The following is a 26,336-nucleotide window of genomic DNA, read 5'->3' on the forward strand; positions in this document are numbered from 1 at the left end:
TAGGGAACACCAGGATCCCTGCTGGTGAGGTAAGTGGCAGGACCCAAGAAGAGGAGCCTGCCCAGAACCAGCTGAAAGGCAGGCAAGGAACCATTTGGGATTCTATACGTCTAAAATTATGGGGCAAAATATTAATATTTTCCATGTATAACGGCAAACTATTCGGAAGGGTGAGGAGGTCACCTTGGATTCAGGAAAACAAAGTGGTATAAAAATAAACTCCCAAATAAAACAATTTAAGTTGTAAATACAGAAACAAAATTAACCCCTTTCTTTACCCACCTCAAAATGTAGTTTTTAGGATTTGGGGCCTGTTTAACCTGACAGTGATGCAGAATCCTAGTTAATTTACAAATTCCAAACAAATACTTACATCACTTGTGGAGACTGCTCCTGTTTCCATGGCACCCCCAGTACCACGTAGTTTCTAGTCCAAAACAGAAAAGTAGCTTTTTAAGAAAACATTGCTATTGAATACATTTTAGCCAGAATTATCCCCGACTCTTGTGGGATAATTCCTATAATTAATATTATAATTTCAGAATGCATACATTGTACAGATAGAAGTACACTGGCAAGAATTTTTTAAATGTGACAAAGCTATATATGACTAAGCCAATTCCTGATGAAAAAAAGTTTACTTATGCGATTAGAATTAATGTAACAGCAACTCCCCAACAGACATCCTCTTGCATACAACCCCATATTTTGGATTAATTCTGTTGGCATAAAGGCAGTTAGACAAAATCATATAATACATATCGTTAGCATTACAATAGTGTTAAAGAGGTACATTCAAGTAGGTATTCTCATTTAAGTATTGGAACTCAACACCCCTCAGTATTAGTTTTCAGGTGGATAGGGAGGGAACAATGTAACTTTGCCTTGGATAAATGAATTTCAATTATCAGAAAGCAGAAGCAAAACTCATCAGCACAAAAGAACTAAGTGTGACATTATATTTCACTGCCACTAATTTTATCAAGTTGACATAATTTATGAAGTTTCTTCTGTAGAATGAAAAAATCGCTTCAAGGTATTATAAAAATGTAAACTTAAAAGGAATACACATGCATTTTTAAAATTACTGCTACAATGTCCCTTTCTATATCTTCCTCAAAGTACGCAAAGGATTTTTAAAACAGTTAAAAAAGTTCCACGTTCCAAAGGAACAGCTTTGTTAAATTAAAAACAAATAACAATAGCAACAATATATCATGAAATTCAAAAACATTTTTAAAACCTTACGATCCTTGCTTATAAAAGAGGAATAAAGGTATTATATTTCTTCAATGTATTTGGAGATTCTTTGAATAAACCTGGTCCAAAAACCTGCTTAACTGAGGCTCCACCCTCTTCAGAATAAGTCTCACTCCAATGACTGCGACAAATGCCAAATGCCATTTCTAAAGGAAAGTAACACAGGCACACTTAAAGGCAAGAGCACTACGTTTTTTGTCTGTGGGTCAAGCCTTGGCTGGGATGATATGGTTGATGTTTTCATTCTGAGGAGGGGGGTGAACTAGAGGAGCTCCTGAGGACCTTTCCAACCCTAATTTTCCATGATTCTAAGACCATGAGTCATTCATAATGTACTAGAATTATTGCCAACATGCCAATAATTCTCTATTATATCAAGCTTTGTTTCTGAGGTTCCCTGAAATACCTCTGCATTTCTAGAAAGAGACAAGGAATAGGTGTATGGTATTCGTTTGCTGCCAGCAAACACACAGTTTAAGTCAAAGCACGATTTTTCTCCTCCCAAGTGCCAGGCCTTCAAAACAAAAAAGTAGCCAGATTGCAGGCTGGGGGGGGGGGGGGACAAACAAACACAAACAAAAACAAAAAAAAGCACAGTTTCCCCTCAGTCACCAGGGACTGCAACTTAGCAAATATATAGAACATATTATAGCTTGTCCTCCTGTAGCTACATCAACCAAGAATTCTAATTCCAGGAAGTCGATCACCTTAATAATGAAGGTTGAATAAAAACATGCTTCTCTCTCTCTCTCAAAATACCCTCCTTTTTCCTAGGAAAACTTGATTTTAATATCCCTTCAAAAGACAGTCTGCTACATAAGGAAATTATTTTGTTTGTGCAATTTGCATGCCACCCTTCCCAACAACTGCTAGGGTCAGCTTACGCCTTCCCCTAGAAAAAACAAACTTAAAAGGAGCACATAGTATAAATAAAATAAAGCAGAGACCCTTTAAACAACATAGCCTAATTCTGGTCACTAAATGTGTGCTCAAGCAGAAACGCCTTGTAGCACTTCTGGAAGATGTTCAGGCGTGGTCTCTGGCTTATGTCAAGAGGCAAAAAGTTCAAGAACTGAGGATTGACCTCCCATGCTTTTTTTCCATATGGACTTGGCAAACCGATGACATTGCAGGAGGTTGCTCTTGGCAAACACCAGGAGTGGCAATGAGTTTAAGAAGACAGTACATTAGGTATGTAGGTCCCAGGCTGTTTAGGACTTATAGGTCAACACTAGCACTTCTAATTGTGCGTAGAAAGGTTACTGAGAGCCAATACAGTCTCTGGAAGACTTGAGTTATGCTCTACTGGTGAACCACCCCCACTGGAAGGTAGGTCCCTCATTCTGCAGCCACCTCTGAACGGTTTTCAATAGCATAACAATATTCAAACCTACTAATGTCTCCTCATTCCACATCTCCATACAGCCCAGCAGCTTCATATGCATCTTGAGCAGTAGATGAGATGAGCCCCTAGAGGACACCACTGGAAAGTTCCCAAGGAAGTTATGAGCCCTTGCCCATTACTGTCCTCTGGGACTTCCCTGCTAGAAAACTTGGAACTAAATTGGTTCCATTCTTTAATTATTTAAGAGAAATGCCTTAACTGAAGTTCAAAGGGGTTTTTCTCCCTCCTTTCTTTTCATTGCTGTTTGTACAACTATTCATTTACACTTGTATAGCCTTGCAAAAAGTTTTTAAAATTAGTTAAGAAAGGCTGAATTTATTTTAAAAGGTTTGGGTTTTTTTTACCTGTGAACTAAGCTGACTTTTAATCCAGTTGAAGTAGTAATTCAAGTCACTGCCTTCCATCAGTTCTCTTCCCCATGCAGCCAGTTTTGCAATAATTCTTGCTGCCTGAAAGAGAATGCAGGAAACAGAACATCAAATGGATAAAGAAATTGTGAGGAGATAAAAGGGAAATCTGCTATATGTTCTAGAGACTGATTTTAGAGAAAGCTGCTGTTTTATTCAGTTTAATGCATGGGTTTTCAGAAAGCAAATGGTCTCCTGATATCACCAACTTAAGTAGCAATGTCTGATGAACCATGGTGGCAGAGAGGGTGCAAGAACATCATGGAAACAGGTAGAGTAGCAGAAGTGAATCCACAAGCCACAGATGCAGGTTCAAGCAATAGCCTGCAACTGACATCTTGAGGAGACAGTTAAAGATCCTTTTCCAGTTGGGTATATAATACCTATAGCCCAGTATGTCTAGTTCCATGCTGTTGTACCCAAAATTCTTCCAATATCCAAGCTAACACATTTAAAGCTCAGATGCATTAATACTATACCACAGTTCACAATACAGACATCCACTTTCAAGGCCATCTCTGCAGAAAGCCAGTTAGAATCCTGCAGCAAGAGCTCTGCATTCTCCAGCACTTATCATAAATTCTGATATCATTTTGATCAAATGCGTGATCAATTCTGATCACTTTATAAAAACCCAAACTTCTCAAACAATGCAAGTCACGAGTAAAATCAATGCAGCAGCCTGTTTATGCCCAATATTATATTGCCCCTAAATTCCATGCATATTAAAGACTTAACGATGGACTGTTTTTCAAAATTGAAATTAATAAAGTGGGGGGCAAGCTGATCACTTACTATCTGGCAAAATATTCAGCTGGACCTATGATGCATAGCAAATTCTTTATTGCATAAGGAGAAACTAACTTAATAACAACTATTAGCAGCAGAAATTCACACTGCCATGCCAAATTGATTAGAAAGTTTTGAGAGTTTATGCTGAGTTATCTGAAGGCTCAGGAAAGGAACACTTCACAATTTTACACTGGCAGAATGTGTGGCTAGGCAGGGAGCTGCTCTGGGGCCAGGATCTCATGGTGGTGACAGCATGACCTGGAGCCAGGCAGAGCCACAATCCGCTGCCTGCACCATCTGCCCTGACTCCAGACTACATTGTCACTGCCACAAGATCCTGGCCCTGGCCCTGGACACAGCTCCCTGCCCAGCCATGTTCCCTGCCAGCGCTGCTGGGGCCAGTCTCCATGGAAACCCTGGCCATGTGCCGTCACGGACTAGCTGCTGCTGGGGTCTCCATGAAAGCCAGCCGCAGCAACGCAGGTGAGGGGTGCTGGGAAGTGAGAGTTCCAGGCACCATTTTGCCCACCCCTGACGTAATGGATCCTATAGTAATAGTGTTGCAAAGTATGAGAGACTTGGTATATATATGAAGTACTTCACCAGTTACAGTACTGCTAACAGAGGATTGTTCTTAAAGAACTGTTGAGAATTACTTTGCAAGCAGTTTTGTTTAGAAGTTATTTTTTTTTATCTGAATACCATGTTCAGGCCCCAAAGTAATGGATGCTGTTCAAATATTGAAGAGACATGGTCCTTTCCCTACAAAACAATTTAATTTGAAACAAAGCACAAATGTTAGAACTAGTGAAGTAACGGGGAAGTCAAGATTCTTCACAGAAAAAAAAAAAAAAAAAAAGGTCAACTAATTCCAAAAGGGTCAATGCTTGTCAAAATGTCCTACAAAGTCTAAACACGGTCTACTAGGTCTGGTTTTAAGAACCTTAATAAACCCCTCCTACACACAACACATACCTACTACTGGGAAGATATCTATATCAAAAGTAATAATACAAAAAAAAGTTAGTTTCATAAAAAAAAAAACTTATTAATTCACAAGAAAGACAACAAGCTATATGAGGTACTGACACAGACTTCAAAACAAAACTGGAATCAGGAAATATGCATTTTAGAACAAGTGGCCATTCAACATTTGTTCTCCAATACTTAGCTTAGAAAAGAAAACCCTTTCCGGAAGAAAAGCTTCAGTTTAATAATCCATCTACAAGCTCCCAGGGAAAAAAAAGTTCAAATCTTGCCCCTCGATGTTAGGAATTTAATATAGTTAAGGCTTACCATATGCACAGTGAAAAGATCTTGGCGGTTCAGCATTGGCAGGAAATAAGACCATGCAGTGTTCTTACCACGTTTTGCGTAGTCAAAGAAAATACTAACGCGCTGATGATTTTCCTGCAAAGGGGGAGTCAGGGGAAACTTGTAAATATCAGTTCAAGATATCTCATGATATTGTTTCATTACATTGCCTTATGTCCTCCAAGGATACTTGTCATATGCCCTGTAAATTCTCTCATTTCAATTACTATCATTTTCTTTTTTGCTTAAGGGAAAAGCACTACGTTTATTCATATACCACACACCTTCCTGCCCACCTCCTTCCTTTTCTCCACCCCCAAAAGGAGTGGTAGAAAATTAAAGGATGAGTCTTGAAAAAAGAAATTTCTGCAGGAGCTGAAGACTCATTCTACCTGGAGCTGGGCCAGGATTCCTCTCAAATTTCACTTTCCACCCCCCTGCTGTGCTGCCAAAAACTACTGGTTTCACCTTCTCACACCTGCTGGCCAATTAAAGGGTTTTACACAGTGCTGGTCTGCATACAATTCAGATGCAATGAGAGAGGGTTCACCCTATAGTTGTTGCAGTAGGGATGTCACCCACAGGGGACAGGGATGGGTAATGCTAATGCCAGGACCTTGCAACTCTAATTTATTCTACAAGATACAATATTATCCTGGCTTCAGGAAGTAAGATTCTGCCTGCTCCCCAGTCCCGTTCCCCCCCCCCCCCCCCCACCAGGACTGGTAGTTCCTTCCCAAAACAAGGTGAGTGTCTTATTCACAGGCATGTTTATAAATAAGGGTAAATACCCTCTTGGCTCAATCTGAACAACAGATTACAGATTAGTAAAAGCGCACATTTTCAGAGGAACCATAAGCCTACATCCACTTGAGATTGATCTTTAAGCATAAATTATTTTTCTCCAAATTATTTCTTGCAGATCCACAAGACACTTGTACACATTGGTGCAAAAAAGCAACATGTATTTTCAAGTGTTTCCATATGCACTAAAGTATTCTAAACGGCCCAGAAAAAACTGCTCTGGAAGGTTACAATTGCCACTCTTAATCAGATACAGGTTTCCAAGTACAGTTATACAATGCCAAGCACAAGTTGGTATGGGTATACATACATTTTAGAAAGTGCATCAACCCATTGTTAAAACTGAAAATCACAACTCTTTCGAGAAGCATTTAATATAACTTTACAATTAAAGCAGATGGGCATCAAAATGTAACTAACACAGAATTCAATCATTTTAGTTCAGGTTTGTTAAATGTAATAATTCAGATTAAATGTAAATAATATACAATTTGCCATAGTTACTCATTTCCTAATAACCAATATGTAGCTATAAGAGTTGCTCATTCAACATAGCTTTCAATGGACAAAAACAGAGGTAATTAAACATTGTATATTTTGATTCTTCCATTCAAAATAGAGAATGAACATTAGAATGCAAAGTCCTGAATATCATCGATACTAGTCTGCCTCTAAATGCTCTTCCCGTCTCTTCTAGGGCTTGTTTTAACTCATTCTTTTTACAATGAGACAACCAGAAGGAAGGAAGGAAAAGCAAAAGCAAGGGAGAGAGAATACACATGAAAGAGACACAAGGGAATAATGGAGTAAAGTTCAAGAAGCACTAAAAGGCTGAAGGGACATGAAGACTAGAAAAATATCAGGGGAATCATGGGAAAAAAAATCCATCTAGGATTCCAGCAGAAAAGAGTATCATCAGTATCTATCAAGGGATAACTAGAAGTTTTAAAACAAGGCTTTTATGATACACCCTGGTAAGTGTGCCAGCATTATGCAGTGCTCCCTGGTCACATGTACACATGCTATTAATGCACAGTAAGCTTTCCCTGGGAGCATGTCTACACATACACCCGTCAGGAACAAATTTGCTCCTGGCAGGAAGCAGTTCAGTGCTGAGCAAATCCTGCCCTGCCCTGCTCTGCCCCACTACAGCATACACTCCAGGCTCCCCCTGGGTGCCAGCCTGGAGCTGGCAGGGGGCACTGGGGTCAGGCCTGGGTTCTGGGGAACAGGGGGAGCAGTCCTACCTTTGGGGCAGCTACCTCCCAGTCCTACACCCCTGGCCCAGGCAGCTGCCTCCTGCCTGGCCCCTGCTTTGAGACCTCAGAGCGGGGGCCGGTATACTGATGCCTGCCCCGGGCAGCTGCCTGCTGCCTAGTCACTGCTCCGATCAGCCGACTGAAGCAGGGGCTAGGCACCAGGCAGATGCCTGAGGCAGGAGACAGAGTTCCCCTACCCACTGCTGCCTGAGCTGACCGGGAAGAATTTGCTCCTGATCAGCTGTCTACACATGTACTACAACACAGTAGCTACGGTGTGGCAATTCTACTACTTGTATTTACAGGTAGTAGCCAACCCCACAGTAAGCTAATTTACCACACAGTGAAGTGCTGCACATGTGTAGACAGTGACGCTTTACTGAGTAGTAGATTAGTTGACTGCACAGCAAAGCACCTCATGTAGCTGCGCCCCATCTGATATCTTCTCTCTTTCTGCATATCTATTCTCTCCCACCCCTAAGATTAATGAAATTAACAGCAATAGAAATAAATGAGTGCAACGATGCGAGTCTTTCGAAGGGAGCCAGCCATGACCCGCAAAGCTAAATTAGATTTATACATTAGAACAGAAGATTCACTTCTCATTCTAAATAAAGGCAAGGGGTAATTTTAGCAACAAGGTTAATCTGCTTCTTACCTCTGACCCTAAATAAAAGGAGAGAGGTAATTTTAGTAACAAGGTTAATGGAAGAGAGGTATTAGTAGAATGATAAAAATGTTATTGGGCTTTAAGATACTCAGCCAGCTAAGAAGCTTACTCCTCTACTTGTTAAATCTATTTTGAAAGCAATGGCTAGAATACAATAAATCCTAGGATAAAAAAAGAAAACCGAGAGGAACAGATTCTATTAGGTGCTGTCAAACACACTATAAAGGAATTTTTTCTTTATTCTCTTTCAGGTACACTTTAATCCAGTGCAACGCTAAATTATAGTGAATAAAAAAGTCATTTCTATTTTAAAATCCATCCTTTTATTTTAGTTAAGAACTTGGAAAAAAATACGATCAGTTTAGTGATTGTTAACAAGTTGACTGGAAAAAAAAAACACTTGAAATTAAAAATATTAAAGTAGTTTACATCTGTGCTAAGAAATTAAGGAAAATAAAGCCACTGAACTAGTGGAACCACAAGTTGCTGATAGGCCAAGCCGAGGTAACCTCTTCTACAGTTAAATGGCTAGTTAAAAAATGACATGAATTTTTCCTCCCCCAGTTCAAAAAAAAAAAAACACCACAGGAAATCTTGTTTTGCCCTTCCCCATTCTATGGAGAAAAACAAAGTGAAATGTGGGCAGCTGAGACCTATTACTCATAACATTTTGAAGGATACAGTAATCACAAATATCCAATTCACTAATTACAGCAAAGGCTTCTTTTGTTTTAAATACAAATGTTTTAATAAAGTAAAATACAAGTTTTAAAGAACTAAAAAAAAATTAAACTGAATACCGATTTCCAGCCAAATATTAGTGGACAATTCATGAGCAAATGCATATATATAAAGAACCAAAGAGAGATATAGTCTACCCTTTTAGTTAAGGGAAAGGACTACTTAACATTAATGTTAACTAGATAGTAAGAATAACTTCTCTTTAAAAAAAATAATTAAAATTTACAAGGCAAAATTTTAAACCAAACTTTCCTACTTGCTAATCAGATAATGAATTATGATCAGTGATTTTATAATACTACTTCAAGCTGCAGTCTTGTTTTGCATCTAGAAAATTTTCAGGACTAATTTCTGAATTTTTACAGAGCTATTCACATATGCTCACACAAGGTAGAGTAGTTTGTTGGACATATTCTGAAGTCTGTGTATGTGTGGAATACAATAACTGTGCATACATGAAAAAGTGAGACTAAAAATGCAGAGGAACTAGAACAGTCTTATTTTTATGACTTCTTTATAAAGTTCCCATCACCATAGCCTCTGAGTAGAATTTATTTCCCTGTTGCTAAAAAAAGGGGGGGGGGAATCTACTGAACCCACCCCCAATTCCATCAGTAGCCATCAGTTTAAATAGGATTGCTCCAAATTAAGGCGCCTACATATAAGTAAGGTGAGTCAGACACAAAATACAGGATTTATTCAAAAAATGATTCCCCAATAAAGAATTAGATTCTATATATGGACATTCTATAAATTTGGTACCATTTTCCAGATATAGAATCTAAATCACTGGGGGTTTAGCCTTAAATTTGTTCCCACTATTACAGCAAAGGAAAATAGTTTGGGGGGGGGGGGGGAGGAGCGGGGCAGTGTCAAGGGGCCCTTGATAGAAGTTGGAGACTCAATGGTTTTCTCATTTCTTTGAAATAAACATGTAGGCAAATTACTATGGGTAAACTTAGTTCATCCATAATTGCTGCATTTTACTTTTCTTGAAACTGTTGCAAGCTTTAGCACAAGTACTTCATACATACACACTTAACCAGCACTTTTGTATCTACTTACATATAATGCCAGCTTTGCCTGATATTAATCCAAAGCCAAAAGACTCATGATTTGCCATCTAGTTCATGGGGCTGGGCCCAAACAGTCAACTTTTCAAGCCATGGTGACTCCCCAGCTCAGCATGTGCATGTATTCCAGATACCACCCCCACTACAATGAAGCCATGTGCTAATTAGCCCCCCTGCTCGTGACTGGAATCAGGTGTTCTTGTCACAAGTCCTGGGATCCTCCAAAAAAGAGATTTAAAATAAATAAATAAATAAATGTATATACAGATAAAGCCCAGGGCAACCTGGTCTGGCTCCACCTCCAGGAGTGTAGGGCCACCATAATCATGTGCAACAGACAGAGAAGGATGACAGAGGGATTCTGGGGGCCCCAGTTGGTGATGTATGCCAGACATTTAAGTCTAGTGAAGAAACAGGAATTATTGGAAATGGGAAAGAAAGGCACAACTCAGCTGTGGGAGTGAAGAGGAAGTCAAAATGTATGCCATGTAGTGGTTTACCATGACTTGGACAAGAATTACCACTGAGCCCAATGGGCACCACCATGTATCTGATTTAGATGGGCTTTGCCAATGTATCCTTGTGGTAGGTTCCCATCAGTATGCTTACCCAATACAGGCCATGTGTTTTATAGTTATGCTCAGTGTTGCCTGCATTTAGTCAACTTCATAGTTTGTTTCCATTGCTGAGTACATGCTGCTTTGGCAGCAGTTTAAATGATAGGCAGTGTATTTAATGAGGCTTCCTTATATGCAAGTGCAAGACAAGGGGCTTTCCCCTCCCCATGCTGATGGGGGGAGTTGGGCACCTCATCTTATATTTGAGTAAAAACAGCAGCAATAGGGCTTGACAAATCAAGCTTTTATAGGGTAAGAGATTTTACATCCTCTCTTAACAGCAAAAGTTAGCATGCTGCCAAAAGCAGGTGTGCGCTATATATAAATTCTCCCCATTTTATAACTAGAGAATTACAGAAGTCACACAATCCTTTCAGAAATAAATCTAAATCCTTTGCTACACTCTGTTGCAAAGCAATTCAAGACTAGAAAGTTGTAGAAGTGCAGGAAATTACTTTGCTTACTGCTGCATTGTCCTGTTTAGCACTGAATAACCTCTTGAGAGAGACTGTTAGAATTATATAGAGTCAGCACGATCTTGAAGAATCAAGAGAAGTGGAAGGATTCTAACACCAGGTCAAAAAGTTGCCTCAAGTCTTGGCAGCTGATTTATCAGAGGCAAATCTGAACATAAAATAGATTAAGGGTGACCAACTGAGGGCAACCACCATAGGGAGCCTACGTGTGGCATTCAGCAGACCAGGGAGGGGGTAAGCAGCACAGCAACAGACTAGGTAGGATGCAAAAGAATACAGCAGCAAGTGGGGCAGGAAGCAGAAAGGAGGGCAACAGGTCAGGTATGAGAGGGTGATCAGAACGACACTCAGGGAGCATATGGGGCTAATCTGTGGTACACTTGGCAAATTAGGTTGGCCCTGCACGAGTTAAAATAGATCACATGGGAGCTCAAAAGCAAATTCAAGTCTCCAATGGATGAGAACAGAAATATCAAGCTGTAGTAGTAACCACCACCACAGGGGTAATAGTCCTGTAAACAGAAGTGGTAGAACCATTACTGAAGGATCATTTTCAGTTCTCATATCATATATAAAGAAGTGTATTGGAAAAATGATTAAGTATTCAGACAGGAGGTAAAAATGATCCCAGGTCTAGAAGACATGGTATACAGCAATATGTTGAAGGAGCTAAGTTTATTAGTTTAGCCATAAAAGAGTTAAGAGCAGATAATGATCAAGTCATATAGGAAATATTTCTGGAAGACCAGCTTTACTTAACTTAACAAAAAACCCACACACCAATAAAAGATCCCAGGGCTGGAAGCTGAAGCTAGACAAATTCAGACTACTAAGAGAAGATGTACATTTTTAACACTTGAAGTATTTTAACTGTTGGAACAACTTATCTAGGGATGTGGCAGATTCTGCAAGAGCATCCAGGCTTGGATGAAGACATATGCTAATACAGTAAATTCTTTGTCAAGCTTCTGCTCAAACTTTACCAGTATATCTGAGTGAGGTTTTATTGCATTTATTATGGGATCTAATTTGACCTGCAGTTCTCTTCTAGCTCTGGGCAGGGGGAATCTATAAAGCTATTTATATCAAATATCCAGCAAAAATTCAAGAGGAATACCTATTTCAGCAAATCAAGACTCCCAACTTTGTTAGAATCCACACAGAGAAATAAAATAAAAGTTGTGAAGTGAGAGAGGAATATTATTTGTTATGTTTCTTACGTGGTCTGAAACACAGGGAAGAAGAGATTTAAATAAAAATAAAACAGTTCCTCACTATGGCAAATGGGATTTCAGCTGAGCAAAGTTTTTAGCAAACAGTTTCTAGCAAATAAATAGCAATCCTGAGACAAAAATTTGTAATTCAATTATTAAATTTCACCCAGTCAAGAAGTTCCAGAATTAGTCGAGAAGTTTTAAAAAGAGAAATTCTGGAACATTTTTAAAAAGTATTTGACATTCTTTCAGAGACTGGTAATTAAAATCCAAGAAAGAAAGGGCTAAATTTGTAAAACTACCAAATGATCAATAGTTGGTGGCATCCCTTACCTAACCTTTCACCCAGAGTGTGGAAAAGCCACGATCAAATCCTTCTTCTGCCTGCGAGTACCCGAAGGCTAAAAGTTCCTTCCCCACTACAATGTAAGTTATTCAAGGATGGATCCATCTCACCTGTGACCATTTTCAGACAGTAATAACAATGCTTAATGATTACAGAATAAGTAACAGGTGGCATTTCCTAACTTCTGAGTGTTTGCAGTTAAAACATATGTTATTTAATGCAACATGGCACACAGACAGATCTGAATTAGGTTAAAAGATATTCAAATATCAAAAAGGAAGACTTAAATATGAAATAGAATATTGACCTACTTGCAGCACATCATCAACCATAGTCAGAATATACTGAACTGTCTGTTCCTTGGAAATATGAGTCATCAAATTTATGAATGTTTTAGCACACTAGAAAAAGAAAAGAAAAAATATTAGAAATTGTTTTCATTCTCTTTTATATAATATGCAAAAGTCTAATTAATTCACATTTTGGTCTTACATAAGTGTTAAGCAACTCAGTTCCTTCTTCAGCAATATAAAAATGCTGACATTTGAGATTGCATTAAAATATAATCAAGTATTTCCACCACACTGAACATTACTATTTCTAAATGATTTGTTTATGGTCTTCAAATGACATAGCAAGCAATCACCAATACAAAAATCAGCAAGGCACACCATCATAAGGTTAAACAGAGTTACACTTTTCCTTCAGAGGACTTTTTGGAGGGTGAGGAGGGGGGGGAAATAAACGAAAAGATGATCTACAAAATATGGGCGAGCTATAGGAGTGTTAGGTGCTGCAGGAAATGCCAATTCCTCTTTGACCAATGGTGCATAACTTGGCTGCTGTAGGTATTTCTAAACGGAACAGATAGCTACAAGGACCTCAAGGAAGTATCTCATTCCAATTGCTTTCTGCCAGCAGTACAACTTTCTCTCATGATTGCAGCAGCACAACTTATGCACAGCTCAAGTTAGTTTCATAGATTCATAGAAATAGGGTCAGAAGGGACCTAGCAGATCATCAAGTCCAACCCCCCCTGCCCTGGGCAGGAGAGAAAACCAGGCTCAAATGACCCCAGCCAGGTAGACGTCAAGCCTCCTCTTAAAGACCCCCAGGGTAGGAGCCAGCACCACTTCCCTTGGAAGTTGATTCCAGATCCTAGCCACCCTGACTATGAAGTAGTGCCTTCGGATGTCTAGTCTAAACCTACTCCAACAACTTGTGGCCGTTATTCCTCATTACCCCCGGGGGCGCTAGGGGGAGCAAGGTCTCCCCCTAGTGAGTTTACAGATGGCCACCAGGTCCCCCCTCAGCCTTCTCTTGCAAAGGCCGAACAGCTTAAGGTCCTGTAGCCTCTCTTTGTAGGGTCTGCCTTGCTGTCCCCAGATCATGCGGGCAGCCCTCCTCTGGACCCTCTCAATGCTCTCCACATCCCTCCTGAAGTGTGGCACCCAGAACTGGACGCAGTACTCCAGCTGCAGCCTGACCAGTGTCACAGAGGGGGAGGATCACCTCCTTGGCCCTGCTTGAAATGCATCTATAGATACGCAACAAGGTACGGTTAGCCCTACTGACCATGACCTTGCATTGTCAGCCCATGTTCATCTTGGAGCCAATAATGACTCCAAGATCTTTCAGCCACCATGCTCTCAAGAAGGGAGTTTCCCAGCTTATAAGTGTGCTGCTGGTTCCTACTGCCCAAGTGCAGCACCCTGCACTTGTCAGTATTGAAACCCATCCTATTTTCATTAGCCCACCCTAGTAACCTGTCCAGGTCCTGCTGTAACCTGTCCTTCCCTACTAGTGTGCTCACCTCACCCCAAATCTTTGTATCATCAGCAAATTTAAACAGGCTGCTTTTCACCCCATTGTCAAGTCACTAATAAAGAAATTGAACAGTGTAGGCCCAAGGACCAAGCCCTGGGGGACTCCACTGCCCACTTCCCTCCAGATCAAAAAAGACCCGTCCACCAATACCCTCCCGAGTATGACCCTTCAACCAATCTGCAGTCCATCTGACTGTAGGCCACAATGCCACAGTCACCTAGTTTTTTATTCATGCAAGCATCTGAGATGGAAGAGAGCCTAAAAAGATTCACAAGAACTTAGTACTTCCCTTTAGATTCTACCTTGTTTGTTTTAAAGTGAAGAAGCATATAAATTATGTTGTATGGCTTGTGTAAAGTATGATCTGACAGCTATCCTGTCACTCTAAACAATGCCATTATGTCATTCAAGAGCATAACAAGTGGTGAAGCTCATCACTTATTCAAGTACACTGCATTTAACAAAATATTTTTCTTAGAGTTCTGATAAAATAATGTCCAAGTTACACTTGCCAACCCAGGATTTTTTTAGGGCCTTAAATGTGTCTGTTAAGACTTTCTTAATACCCAAACAGTTTCAAATATTAAATTAATGTTGGCAAAGTTTTCCTCAAGAAAACATTAACGAAAGATAAATTACCTGGTTCCCTTCAGTTTGCAGTAGTTCTTGTTTTTCTTCTGGGCTTCTCTTCTGTTCAAATCTCTGAATAAATTCACAGTCTTCACCTGAAATCATCTGTCCTCTAGAAAGCAAAGCACAAAGCTGTAAGGATTTTTTGTGAATTATTTATTTCAGGCAATATTCCCTTTCCTCTTGCTGTGTGTCCCTTATTAAACTTATAGTAAGTACATGATCCTATGATGTGTAAGGATTCCTATTCCCCCAAGAGCTGCATGAGCAAAGACATGAAGATGTAGAATAGGGAAAGTATTTAAAAAGCAAACTTCTAGGTATCTGACTGCCCAGTAGCATCACTTCAGTCATTTTCAGACTATCTCCATACCCTGGAAAAATATAAGGAATCACTAAAAGAAACAGTGCTGTCCCTATGCATGTATATCTAGTACACATTGAAAACTGAAGTCATAACACAAAAGCAGTACAACTCTACAACACCAGGTTTTTAAAAACAGGAAGTAAAATGCACATTAGTCAGTCTATCAAAATACTTGATTTTGCCATTAAAACGCATATTAAGCAAAAATAGGAACACATGCAATTTCTGCTTTCCAAATTAGACTGCATTCACTTTTCAAAATTAACACATGCCAGCATTTTAACCATGGGCATCAATCTGGAGAGGGGAAAGACTTGAGCTAGCATATTCCATGGTTGTACCCATTAGCCATACAACTCTGTACTCGACTGCTTCAGGTAAAAATTAAAGCAACCGTAGAAGATACCCAAGATCATTAACAGAAAAATAAATACTCTTTCAATTTAACAAGCTGCTGTCTTCCGAGTTGATAGAATCTTCTTTTTGTCATTATGCAGAAGATGCTCCCACAACTGCTAACAAACAAGCAAGACAATAAGAACAACAATTATCTAGATCAGTGGTCCGACTGAGTGCTGCAGGGCCAGTTCACAGACCCAGCTGGGCTCACAGACTCCCTATCCTTACCCCTCCCCTCCAGCATAGCAGATCCGGCACCTGTTCCCCACAGGTGCAAGTCTGGGCCCACGTTGCATGTGGTATGGATCCCAGAGCAGCCAGAAAGGGCATTGCATAGGGCAGAGTCCAACATGTAGAACAGATCCTAAACTGAGGTACCTCAAGACACACAGTGCCTGACCCAGCTGGACTGCACCACATGCAGCACCCACTTTGGAAACCATGTTGCACACTGTGCCCACACCAGCCAGTCCAGGACCTGCACTGCACGTGGCACTGACAGGTGCTGTGTGCAGCACATGTTTCGGACTGAATGGAGAAGACAACATGCAGAACAGTCCCAGGACAGCTGGCATGGCCACTGTGTGCAGTACATGTCCTGGAGTGGATGCCACATGTATCTGCAGCCAGGGCAGGCACTGTCTGTAGCAGAGCACCTGCTACAGCCAGTCCAGAATCTGTACTACACACACGGTATTCTGGACACCTTGCAATCTGCCCCACTCTCCTGTGCAACACAGACCTGGAGTGGCCAGGACAGGTACGGCTGCATGCATCCTGGATTCTGCCTGTATGCCTGATGGGGTGTGTGTCTGCTTAGACTCAGTGGCAGCACAAAGGAGCTGGATCCAGATGGGGGGGAAGTCCAAGGCTTTAAAACACTTAACAGTATAAGTTAATACATAGAAAGACTACAACCCCAGAGGCTCAGAAGCTGAAGTGGAAAACTGTGCAAAGCCATCAGACACAAAATCACCCAAGATAGAAGTAAGGCATGTTACTCCATGGTGGAATGTTTGCCACATTTTTGACTCTTATGTTTCCACTGAGTCAGAGGCTTTTTCTACCTACCACAGTTAAACACAATGGCTTCTTTTAGTTAATCTTTTCCAGAAGTGATTCACTTATTTTCAGATGGTCCATGACTAAGGGTTCGGTTAGAACTCTGTTATTGTCTTACAGTACATTAAAGCCTAGTAATCCTTGCAATCTGCATACCCAGATTTGGCCGGCTGAATAAACTGGACAATACCTGCAATAGTCTATTCCATGCTTTCCACCTGCCCCTTATTAAATAAATACCTTTGTGATACTTCACCACTTTCTTTTACAATTACAAATTTAACTAGGCTGTTGCACCATAGATGGTATGATAGCACACTATTTAACATTCAAGCATTAAGAGACTGTTTCATGGAATAATTGAGGAAGAAACAGCAATGCATTTTCACTGGTTCTGTGATATCTCATTAATACTATTTTGGACAATCCAAACATCTATCCCCTATTGCTAGAAGCATTTCTTGAGGCTTATTAATTTCGGAGTCTTAAGGCTTATACCAAAACTGGGCTGGCTGGGGTCTGTAAAGAAATATGGCTTTAGATTTTTATAGGATACACATACCTAAAAGACCTACTTTGGTAGGAGAATTATTTTTTCTCAAGTTAGACCATGTAAGTCTCCAGATGGGGCCATTCCATCACCTGGGAGCAAGGAGTTTTGCCCAGCTTTTGGTGTAAATTTTTGTCCATACACTGGTATCGGCACCATTCCTCATCAAGCACAGAAACAACTGATAGCTACTAGAGATACATTTTGTGAAGCTAACTAACTATTATTGATACAGCTAACCTTCTGACAAGAGGGAGGTTATTTTTATCACACAGCTCACAGATTTTGTGCAGCCAGGCAAAAACTAACAGACCTGTATATCTGTAGCCAGTCAAGCGATTGATTATATTACTCCCACACACCAACAGCCTCCCAGAAGGAACTGTGGAGGCAAAAGTCTGTAACTAGTTTTGAAATGAGAGTCTGAGCTGGTTTTAATACGACTTATGATGCAGCTGTTAAGAAACTATACCGAACTGGATTCAGTGACCTGGTCTTAAAGGGATTAGCTCACATTCCTCATCAACATTGCCCAGACCTAGACATCAGAAGTAAGCCTAAGACATACCCTTCCCTGCTTTTTAAGCTATTTAACAAGTACTAGTTTACTACTATCTTGCATCTTCTTTGAAGACAAGGCCTTGATTTTAACACATCTGAGAAAGTTCAAAAAAACCCCTATTTATTGTATTTTCTCACATATAAAATACACCCCAAAAACATGCAGCTTGTTTTTGAAAGGCAGAATGAAGGGAGGCAGGGGGAAGACTTTTCCCCAAGTTATGGCTGCATAGAGCAAGGGCAGAGCCAAATCTTCAACTTAGCTTTTAGTTAAGCAGGAAGAGAAGAAAACTGAAACCACAGCTGCTCTTGAAGGCTGCTCTTCATGAGTGGATCCATGATTTACAAAAAAAAGAGCTGAAGAGTCTCTATCTAAGGCTGTAAAATAGGAGGAAAGAGACCTGAAGCAGTTGGCAGACAGCAAAATTGCTTAATAATGTTTAGTTTCATTAGTGGAATATCAAGACTATTAAAAAGGTATGGCAATTGTTAACACTTGTAGAGTGAAGAAAAATAAGCTATTAAATCGACTCCCTCACTAGGCTGAATACTAACAACACAGATGCTGCACTGGGGAGCAGAAATCAAAGCAGGGTCCTTCAATCCCAATCAATCAGAAAAATTGGCTTCTTCACTTATCACATGCACCCTAATTTTGGGGGAACAAATCTTGGGGAAACAGGTACATGTCGTGTGCAGAAAAATAAGGCATTTCAAACCCATTAAAAAGTCTGCCAACTGTCAAGGGAAAAAAAAAAAACTTTCAAAACAAGCTTTGATCTAACATTGGAGCTCAGGGGAACCAACAGTTGAGGCTGACATCTCCCAGAGAGAGTACTGAAAATTAATAACTGTTTGTTTATAAATGTCAATTTGAGGAGAAGTTTCTTAACTAGCACAGGGCTACACAAAAGAAAAAATCTGACAGCTTGATAAACAAGCCATTAATATTTCAGCAGTGATCTTGGGGATTCCAATAACAACTTTACTAGCCTCAAATAAGCCATTTTCCAATAACTTCATTTTAAAATTAAATTAAGTAATTATAGAATATTCATGACAGCTTCTCATGAATTAGCAGTTCAAAGGTGTGGCAGGGAGAAACCGATGGTGTTCACAGGGAAACAATGAAAAGGAATGGATTTTCTGGTTTGTTTTTTTTCTTTTGGTAACCAGCAGTTCAAGTTTTACAATCTTATTAATATGCGGACTTCTCATTTCCTGATGATAAAGGATTTCTGTAACCAAAACCACCATTTCATCACAAGGTCTTTTGCAACTCACTTTTAACCAAGACAACTATAACCAATGAGTTTTCTTGTGATTAAGAATGCTGATCATTAGCAACAGTATATATTTTTTCAATATTTCATATATGCCAGGCAACCACACGCACTTGGAAGTTTACCAAATAGATCAAAATCAAAAAAAATAAACACAAAATGTAAACTTATGTTCGGACAGAACAGCATACATCTTTAAGGGTTTGTTACATCATTTAGTTAGTTTCCCCCTGTAAAGTTGCAGAGTAATGTTAGCTTGGCTTTAATGGGCAGCAGACTGAGTGACTTATACTAATCTTACTGAAGTGCTGCCACCTAACCTATGGAACAAGTCCATGTTTCATTCATAGTCCAAAGACAGTCATTATTAATGCCCTTATTACCACCACAGGACTCAAGACAACTGCTACTTAAGAGAGAGCAATAATCAATATAAAACACTTGAAACATGTAATTTATAAAACCTCTTGGTCAGTCAAGCTGATACAGAGACTTGTGATTCATTTTGTTGTTCATTATGCATTTCTTCCAACTATATAGTTCCTCTTTTACTCATCTGACACCACTACAAGAAGCCTGGCTTTCTTGCATCTGAACACATCTACCAGGATCAGACTGTTCAATATTAGATGTTTCCAAATGTCATTAATGGTATCATTGTATAATTGTTTTATTGGAACATGTCAAGGTGCAACTATTTAATCACATGCCTAGGAAATATTAATACCTATTGGGTTTCCTGGCCTTTGGCTAAGATCAAGTGTAGTCTTATTACGCCTACTGGGACACAGAGCTGATTTGATTAGTAATTATAAAATGGAAGGCTGCACTGTTAAATAGAAGGAATGGCTTCTGTAAGCCTGGACCTGCACAGAAATTCTACCAAGCAAAAAACTCAACAAAACAACCCATGCACACTTTTAAAACATTTTTAAAAGTACTCAGATAGGCAAGGAAATCTTAGGAATACCTTTTATTGATCGAACTGCATAGCCAGGATATATTTAATCAAGTTTTTGAATACAAAACATTAATGAAGAATAATGCAGTATTTTCTTTGAAGACATTTTTCAGAAAGCTGGTGCTTCAAAAAAAATAAAAAGTTATAATTTTTTTAAAAGCAGTTTTCTAAGTGTGTAACTTAGAGTTTGAAGAGAAGATGTCATTCCACTATGAAAAATGGCAATTCATTCTTCCAGTCTTAGAAAATGAATCCTGGCCTCCAACTCATTTTTTATACTACAGAAGCACTTCCGACAGTCAAAACTAAGCGTACATACTATCTAAAGATAGTTTTTCTTCTCGTTGTTAAGCTGCTCACCCTAGTTAAGAGTAAAACAGACATGTTGATCAAAACAAAAAAAAAGCCACATTTTATTTCCAAACTATTGGGTTCAATAGCAAACGTAGAACGTCTTTCCAATTTTGACAAAATTACAGTAAAATATTGTCTTTTACTCAATATGCTATATGCTGATATTAGTATATGCTATACTATGTTAGGGTAGTGGAAAATTCTGCTAGCATATAATTGAGAGACAGGATAAACAATACACCTAGTAACGTTTAGTTTAAACTGACTCTGTACTGGAAAACTCAAGACCTTAATACTAGTATGCACTAGAATTTGACATAACAATAAACACAAGCTATTCACCTGCAGCACTGAAGGTTAGAGATGGCAGAGGTAAACTTGGAAGGACTTTGTCCTCAAAGTCAGGTAATCACTGTATTAAACACAACTTTAATACAGCTTTTATATATAAAACTCTGTAAACAGCATAAGGCCAAATTGTTAAAAGGTACTTAGTTGCTTAATTCCTATTGATATGAATGCCTAAGTATCTTCAAAAATCTGGCTCAAGAGTGTGTAAACATTTGCATAACTTTAAAAAAAACAACAACACTATGTGCTATCCCCGACCTCCGGCAAAACACTAAGAACTTGAAATGAGAAAGGCCGTCTTTGTGGGTATATTCCTACAGCCTATCAGCACACAGATAACCAACTCAGGCAGAGTCATTCTCTAAATAAATCAAGACCAAACCTACATAAAGCAATTTGGATCACTTTGGACTACATCCAGAAATACATTTAAAAAGTAAGTGTTGTTTCTGGAAAGAAACATTGTTGTACTACTAGGAAAATATCAACAACTAGACAGCTGCATTCGGCATTAACTGAATGCTGTTCTTACCTGGTTCCCAACAGTTGCTGTATCTAATATAATGCAGAAATAACGAAGACCTACACAAAAGAATTGATCATAATCTCTCACTCCTCCTCTGGCAGCAACTAAGATCTCCAGAGGCTAGATTATATAAACAGAAAAAACACGTAGTCAAGGGGTCAGACTCCTCCTGTCATCTTTCCAGTAAGTTCCCCAATCTTCCTAGCAAAGTGTCTATCTAACCTGCAGGCTCTTCAATTAAGTACCTCACATCTAAGATGCAATCACAAGAATGCAGGAAGATGGCATTATAATCAGTGCAATAAGATGAGAACCACATGTCACCAGTATATTTAGGCTGCAATGCATCTTCCACAATAGCATCACAAGCCTTAATCAGAAGCACAATAGGCAAAAACTTTTACCCTACAAAGGAAAGCTAATGAGCAGAGATCCTGGTTTTCCCCAATTAATTAAAAAATAAATAAATAAATAAAACGGCAGATTCTCTGATAAAAACACCAACATATGCGATTAAAATGAAAGGCCTCTCACTCCTCCCACAGCCCTCTGATCCTGCTGGTGCCCTTCACTCCCCACTCCCCCCCAGTCCTGTTTGTGCCCCTTACTCTGCCCCCACAGCCCCTGGCCCTGACAGGGCCCCTCACTCCCCACCCACAACCCCCTGCTGCTGCCTGCTATGGGCCCAGGCAGGGGTGAGGCAGGCTCCCCACCACTGCACAGATCTGTGCATAAGACAGGAGTAGCCATGGGCTCCTGCCCTGTTGATCTCTGCCAGGGCCTACCAGCTAACAGCAGGGCTGCACAGGCAGGCTGCTTGCCACTGCAAGCGCCGTGATGCCCTGGCGACAGGTCCCCTGCACATGCAGCAGGGCACAACCCCACACTGCTGCCCCTGTATGCACAGAGAATGTGTTGCCAGGGCAGCACGGAGCTTACAGCAGCAAGCAGCTTCCCTGCAGCTCTGGGTTGCACCCGCTGGGCTGCGGAGGCACCAGGGTAGGACAATAGGGTGGAAGCTCTAGCTGGCAGTGGACAGCCCGTGCCCACGCTCTCCCTGCGCACAGATCTGGGGGGAATGGGTCCCCCCTGCCTTCCTGGGAGTGCACGCAGTGGTGGGGAGATGGCCTCACCCGCCACCCCCAGGTGAGCTGCCCACAGCCCTGACCCACTCCTCACTGGGGCCCTCCAGCCACACATTGCAGCACTGGACGCCAGACCTTATGCACCACCCAGCTGGGCAACAGCCCCAGCCTCAGCCCTGTCCAACTCCCTCCTTCCCTTCTTATAGGGGCCTCAATCCCACCCCCCACTCACCTGCAGGAGCTGCTCTCCCAGCTGCCTGGCAGACATGTGCATATACATGCACATGGCACCCCCTGCCTGACCGCCTTCTTCCCACCCCACCCCCAACCCCTTGCAGACTGGAACTCTGCCAACTTGCAAACAGCTCTTTGAAACACTGCAAAATCTGCAGATTTCTCCATTGAAGTGAGAAATCTGTGTTTTCCTCTGGTAAAGGGGAAAATCCACATTTTTCCATGGGAAATGGAAAACCCAGACCCCTGCTAACACAGACAACTCGTCTCCTTCTTTCTGAGAGGTCTTAAAGTGACTGAAACCAAACCCCACCTGTCCTGCTCTCTCTCACTCAACCTTTAACCAGCACCAGAAAGATATAACCCTGGTTGTTAAGCCTAACAGAATTGTGAGAGTACAGACAGCAGCATAGAGCAATTTTGTCTTGGGTTTTGGTTTGGAATAACTTGTAGCAAATATTGGAACCATTCTCTTTGCTAAGATTAATTAAACTTCTCTCCATGCATGCTATCAGCTTGACTGACCTTTGGGCCTTATTTCAATAGGCAACTGAAAGCTGCTCTAACAATCTCTCAAAACTCTATGAGAAAAAGTTATCAAACATTCAGAAAATATCACATTGGTCTCTACTCAAATGACATAGGGAACCAAAATACTGGTATTATGGCCATTTCCTCAGCATGGGCCCTCACTCCCAACCCACAACACCATCCACTGGTGTTGTGAGTCACAACTCCAAATGGAATCACGACTCACAATTCGGGAACCACTAATATAAACATAACTTATCTTATTTGGAGACTGAAGTTATGTACACCAGCAAAGGCACAAATTTGTCGGTATTAAGCTGCATGCACACTAGGCTCACTTTGCTCATATGGAATACCTAGACTAGCTATGGCCTTCTAGTATAGACATGACCTAAATTCTCTTATAACACCATGCTTTTTCTGGGGAAACACTGTTCCACTCGCAGGAAAAGACTCTGATAGCAAAACACTTTTCTCCAAAGTACCACACAGTACTTAATTTGAGAAATGGAGTTCTCCTTCTTGCAGCAAGCCTGTAGGAGATTTGCTCAACCATTTCCAGTTACTGGAGCTTTTTTCCAATTACTTTCATAGCAGCATGACAGAATGACACTTCTCACATTACACATCATAAATTAAAACTCTACAAGCCAGCAGAAAATACAGCTGACCGTCAATGATTCAAGGTCATCTTATACTTACTGGAGATATAACTGCCAGTTTACTTTGTTTGCCCGAACTTCAGCTGCTTTGGCAGCAATAATGTTTGTTGGGACAGCTGCATCCACAGCACCTCTGATATCCATTTTGATCACTTTTCAAAATCTGTTCAGAAAAACAGAATATATGAGATATCGGGTACATACAGAACATACTATATGACCAAGATATTTAAAAGATAAGTAGATTTAGGAGACATTTTAAAATACACCCAATTTTAGTGAGCAGCTACCCTCCATCTTTCTGAAAAGAAAAAAAAGCTCATTATTGGGTGCCAAAATTGAGATGCCACAAAAAGGCCTAAGTAAGAATCATGCTTTACTTTTAAATTTCAGTTGCTGATGTATGTGAAAGATACACCTCTCACTCCTGACAGAGGACTTGAAAAAAGGACCCATACAAAACATGAAGTGTGAAAAAACAGAGCTATACACATGTCCATTTGAAGCAAAGCAGATTTGACAGTCTTCAACTCTGTCTTTAAAAAAAGTGAAAAAGCTGAGGCTTGTTAAAGAATTTCCCCCCCTTTTGTGATTAAGAGAGCTTTAAAAAGAAGTGCATTCATCCACAGCTACAAGTTTTCTAACATGATTTTCCTACACCAACACAAGTCACCAGGTTAATATGTTATTTCATAACCTTTTCCAAGCACCGGAGAATCCAGACATTAGAAAGGTAAGTCACATAGGGTGGATAATTAGGCATAAAAAGATCTAAGCAACTACAATCCAAAGCCATAACAGCCATGCTTTCGTGTTTATTCCACAACATCCCCAAACAGAAAATATTTATGAAGCAACAAGATTTTTCCCCCTTTGTTTAAACATAACAAAAGCAAAGCATGAAGGGGGAAAAAAAAAAAAAAAAAGACACTGGACTCTGTGAACCTCCCGTTCTATTTAAAGATTTGTTCTCTGTTCTGTTTCCTGTATTCAAGTCTCATGTACATCAGTAAAGAACTGACAGCCACATTAAAGAATTGATTCCCAAACACAGAATTAAGACATATCAGAATAAGCTTCATTTGAGGTATGCCTCTGCAGCAGAAAGTACAAAGATACCCTGTCGTTCTGAACACGCTTGTCCTGGAACCAGGTGCTGAGCATATGAGTGCACAAAAAGCCCCACTAACAAGGCCACATGACCTCCAGCTTCCTCACTGGTGCATACAGAGGCAATACAAGATCTCTCTGCATGGGCCTGCCTTGCACTTTCTCAACACCCTCTTGGACAAAATATGTTGTTGCCCATGAAAACTCATGCCTCTCTGAACTAGTTTGCCACTGAAGGTGCCACCTGTGGGACAGCTGGGGGATGCTATTGGACCAGAGGCAGTTTCTTTCCAAGCACAGAATGGACCCTGAAGCAAGGGTGTCAAACGTATGGCCCAGACTCAGCCCACAGTCCCTTTCCACGGGGCCCCATGGGGCTCCTGGAGAGCAGCAGAAGTTGGTCTCTGGTGGGAACGCACCCCACTCCCATGCCACCATCCTGGCTGGATCCCACGTCGCTGCCACCAAGGCACCTCTGCCCCCACCCCAAGCAAGCGTGACACCCCGGCCCCAAGGCAATGGGGGCGCTGCCAGGAGCGGGCCCGGGCGCAGACCCGACCTCCGCGTCGCAGCCCGTCCTCACCCGCCCCGGGGGCGAGTGCAGCGCCCAGGGGCCTCCAGCAGCAGCCGGCAGCCGCCCAACCCCTTCCGTCCCTGCTCCAGCTGCTCCCTCCCACCGGGTCGGTCCTGCCGCTGATGCCAAACCCCGGGCGGACCCGCAGCGACCCGGGGTCCGGCAGCAGCAGGAGCCGGGTGGGCCAGAACCGGACCGGCTGCCTCCCGCCGCGTCCTCCCTGCCTCCGGGATGAAGGTGAAACCCGCCGCCCGCCGCAGTCCGCACCCTGGGGGGGAGGGGCACCAACGGCTCCCCCCCGGCAGCCCCTCTTACCCCTCGGCGGCAGGAGGATGCTGGCGGGACCGGCGCGCCGGGGCAACACTAACGGCGTGGATCATGTGACAGCGCGCAGCTGACAACCAAGCCCGACGGCGGCCGGCAAGGCCCAATCCGCGCCAGGGCTGTGGGAGAACGCGGAGCGCGGGGCGGGGCTGTGCCTGGCCGTGCCCCGCCCCCAGCGTGCAAGGCCCGGCGAAGGTGGGGGAGGGTGCTCGTTTCGCCCCCTCGTTGATGCTGAACGCTGCGTGAGGGGGAAACACGTGTTTTCTGGGGAGAAATGATCCTGAAAGCAAACCGGCATCGCGCCCCTGCACCGATCCACACACAACATCATTGCCTCTTTCCTGAATGCCCCGAGTTTAAGAGCTCTCCCCCCTGCCCCTTCCTTTTTAATTGGGCCCAGACCTGGTTTTACCCACGTTTTCCCAAAGGTTTAAATTCTCCACATAGGGGAAGACTCCACCTGGCAGAGGAAATGTCATGTATCTGGGTCCAAAAAGGCAGTTTTCCTTAAGCCCTCTCTGGGATAACTGTTCTGGCGCAGTTTAGTCCCCACCAAGGTGTTGGGGC

At 41.5% G+C, this 26,336-nt stretch overlaps 1 protein-coding gene across 1 annotated transcript in view; it reads right to left on the reverse strand.

Annotated features, from left to right (window-relative positions):
* Positions 1-25,875, reverse strand: part of ATP6V1H (ATPase H+ transporting V1 subunit H) — a 76,399-nt gene extending 50,524 nt beyond the window's left edge. The window contains exons 1-7 of the mRNA XM_090039965.1: positions 25,761-25,875; positions 23,802-23,924; positions 14,845-14,947; positions 12,690-12,779; positions 5,161-5,274; positions 3,010-3,114; positions 374-427 (exon numbers count right to left, since the gene is read on the reverse strand). Coding sequence (XP_089896091.1) covers positions 374-427; positions 3,010-3,114; positions 5,161-5,274; positions 12,690-12,779; positions 14,845-14,947; positions 23,802-23,905 — 570 coding nt within the window. The 5' untranslated portion in view covers positions 23,906-23,924; positions 25,761-25,875. The remainder of the gene's footprint in view (positions 1-373; positions 428-3,009; positions 3,115-5,160; positions 5,275-12,689; positions 12,780-14,844; positions 14,948-23,801; positions 23,925-25,760) is intronic.
* Between the last annotated feature and the right edge of the window lie 461 nt (positions 25,876-26,336).

Source organism: Crocodylus siamensis, chromosome 3 (genome assembly GCF_052110815.1).
Source record: "Crocodylus siamensis isolate JL-2025a chromosome 3, ASM5211081v1, whole genome shotgun sequence".
NCBI classification, from domain to species: Eukaryota; Metazoa; Chordata; order Crocodylia; family Crocodylidae; genus Crocodylus; species Crocodylus siamensis.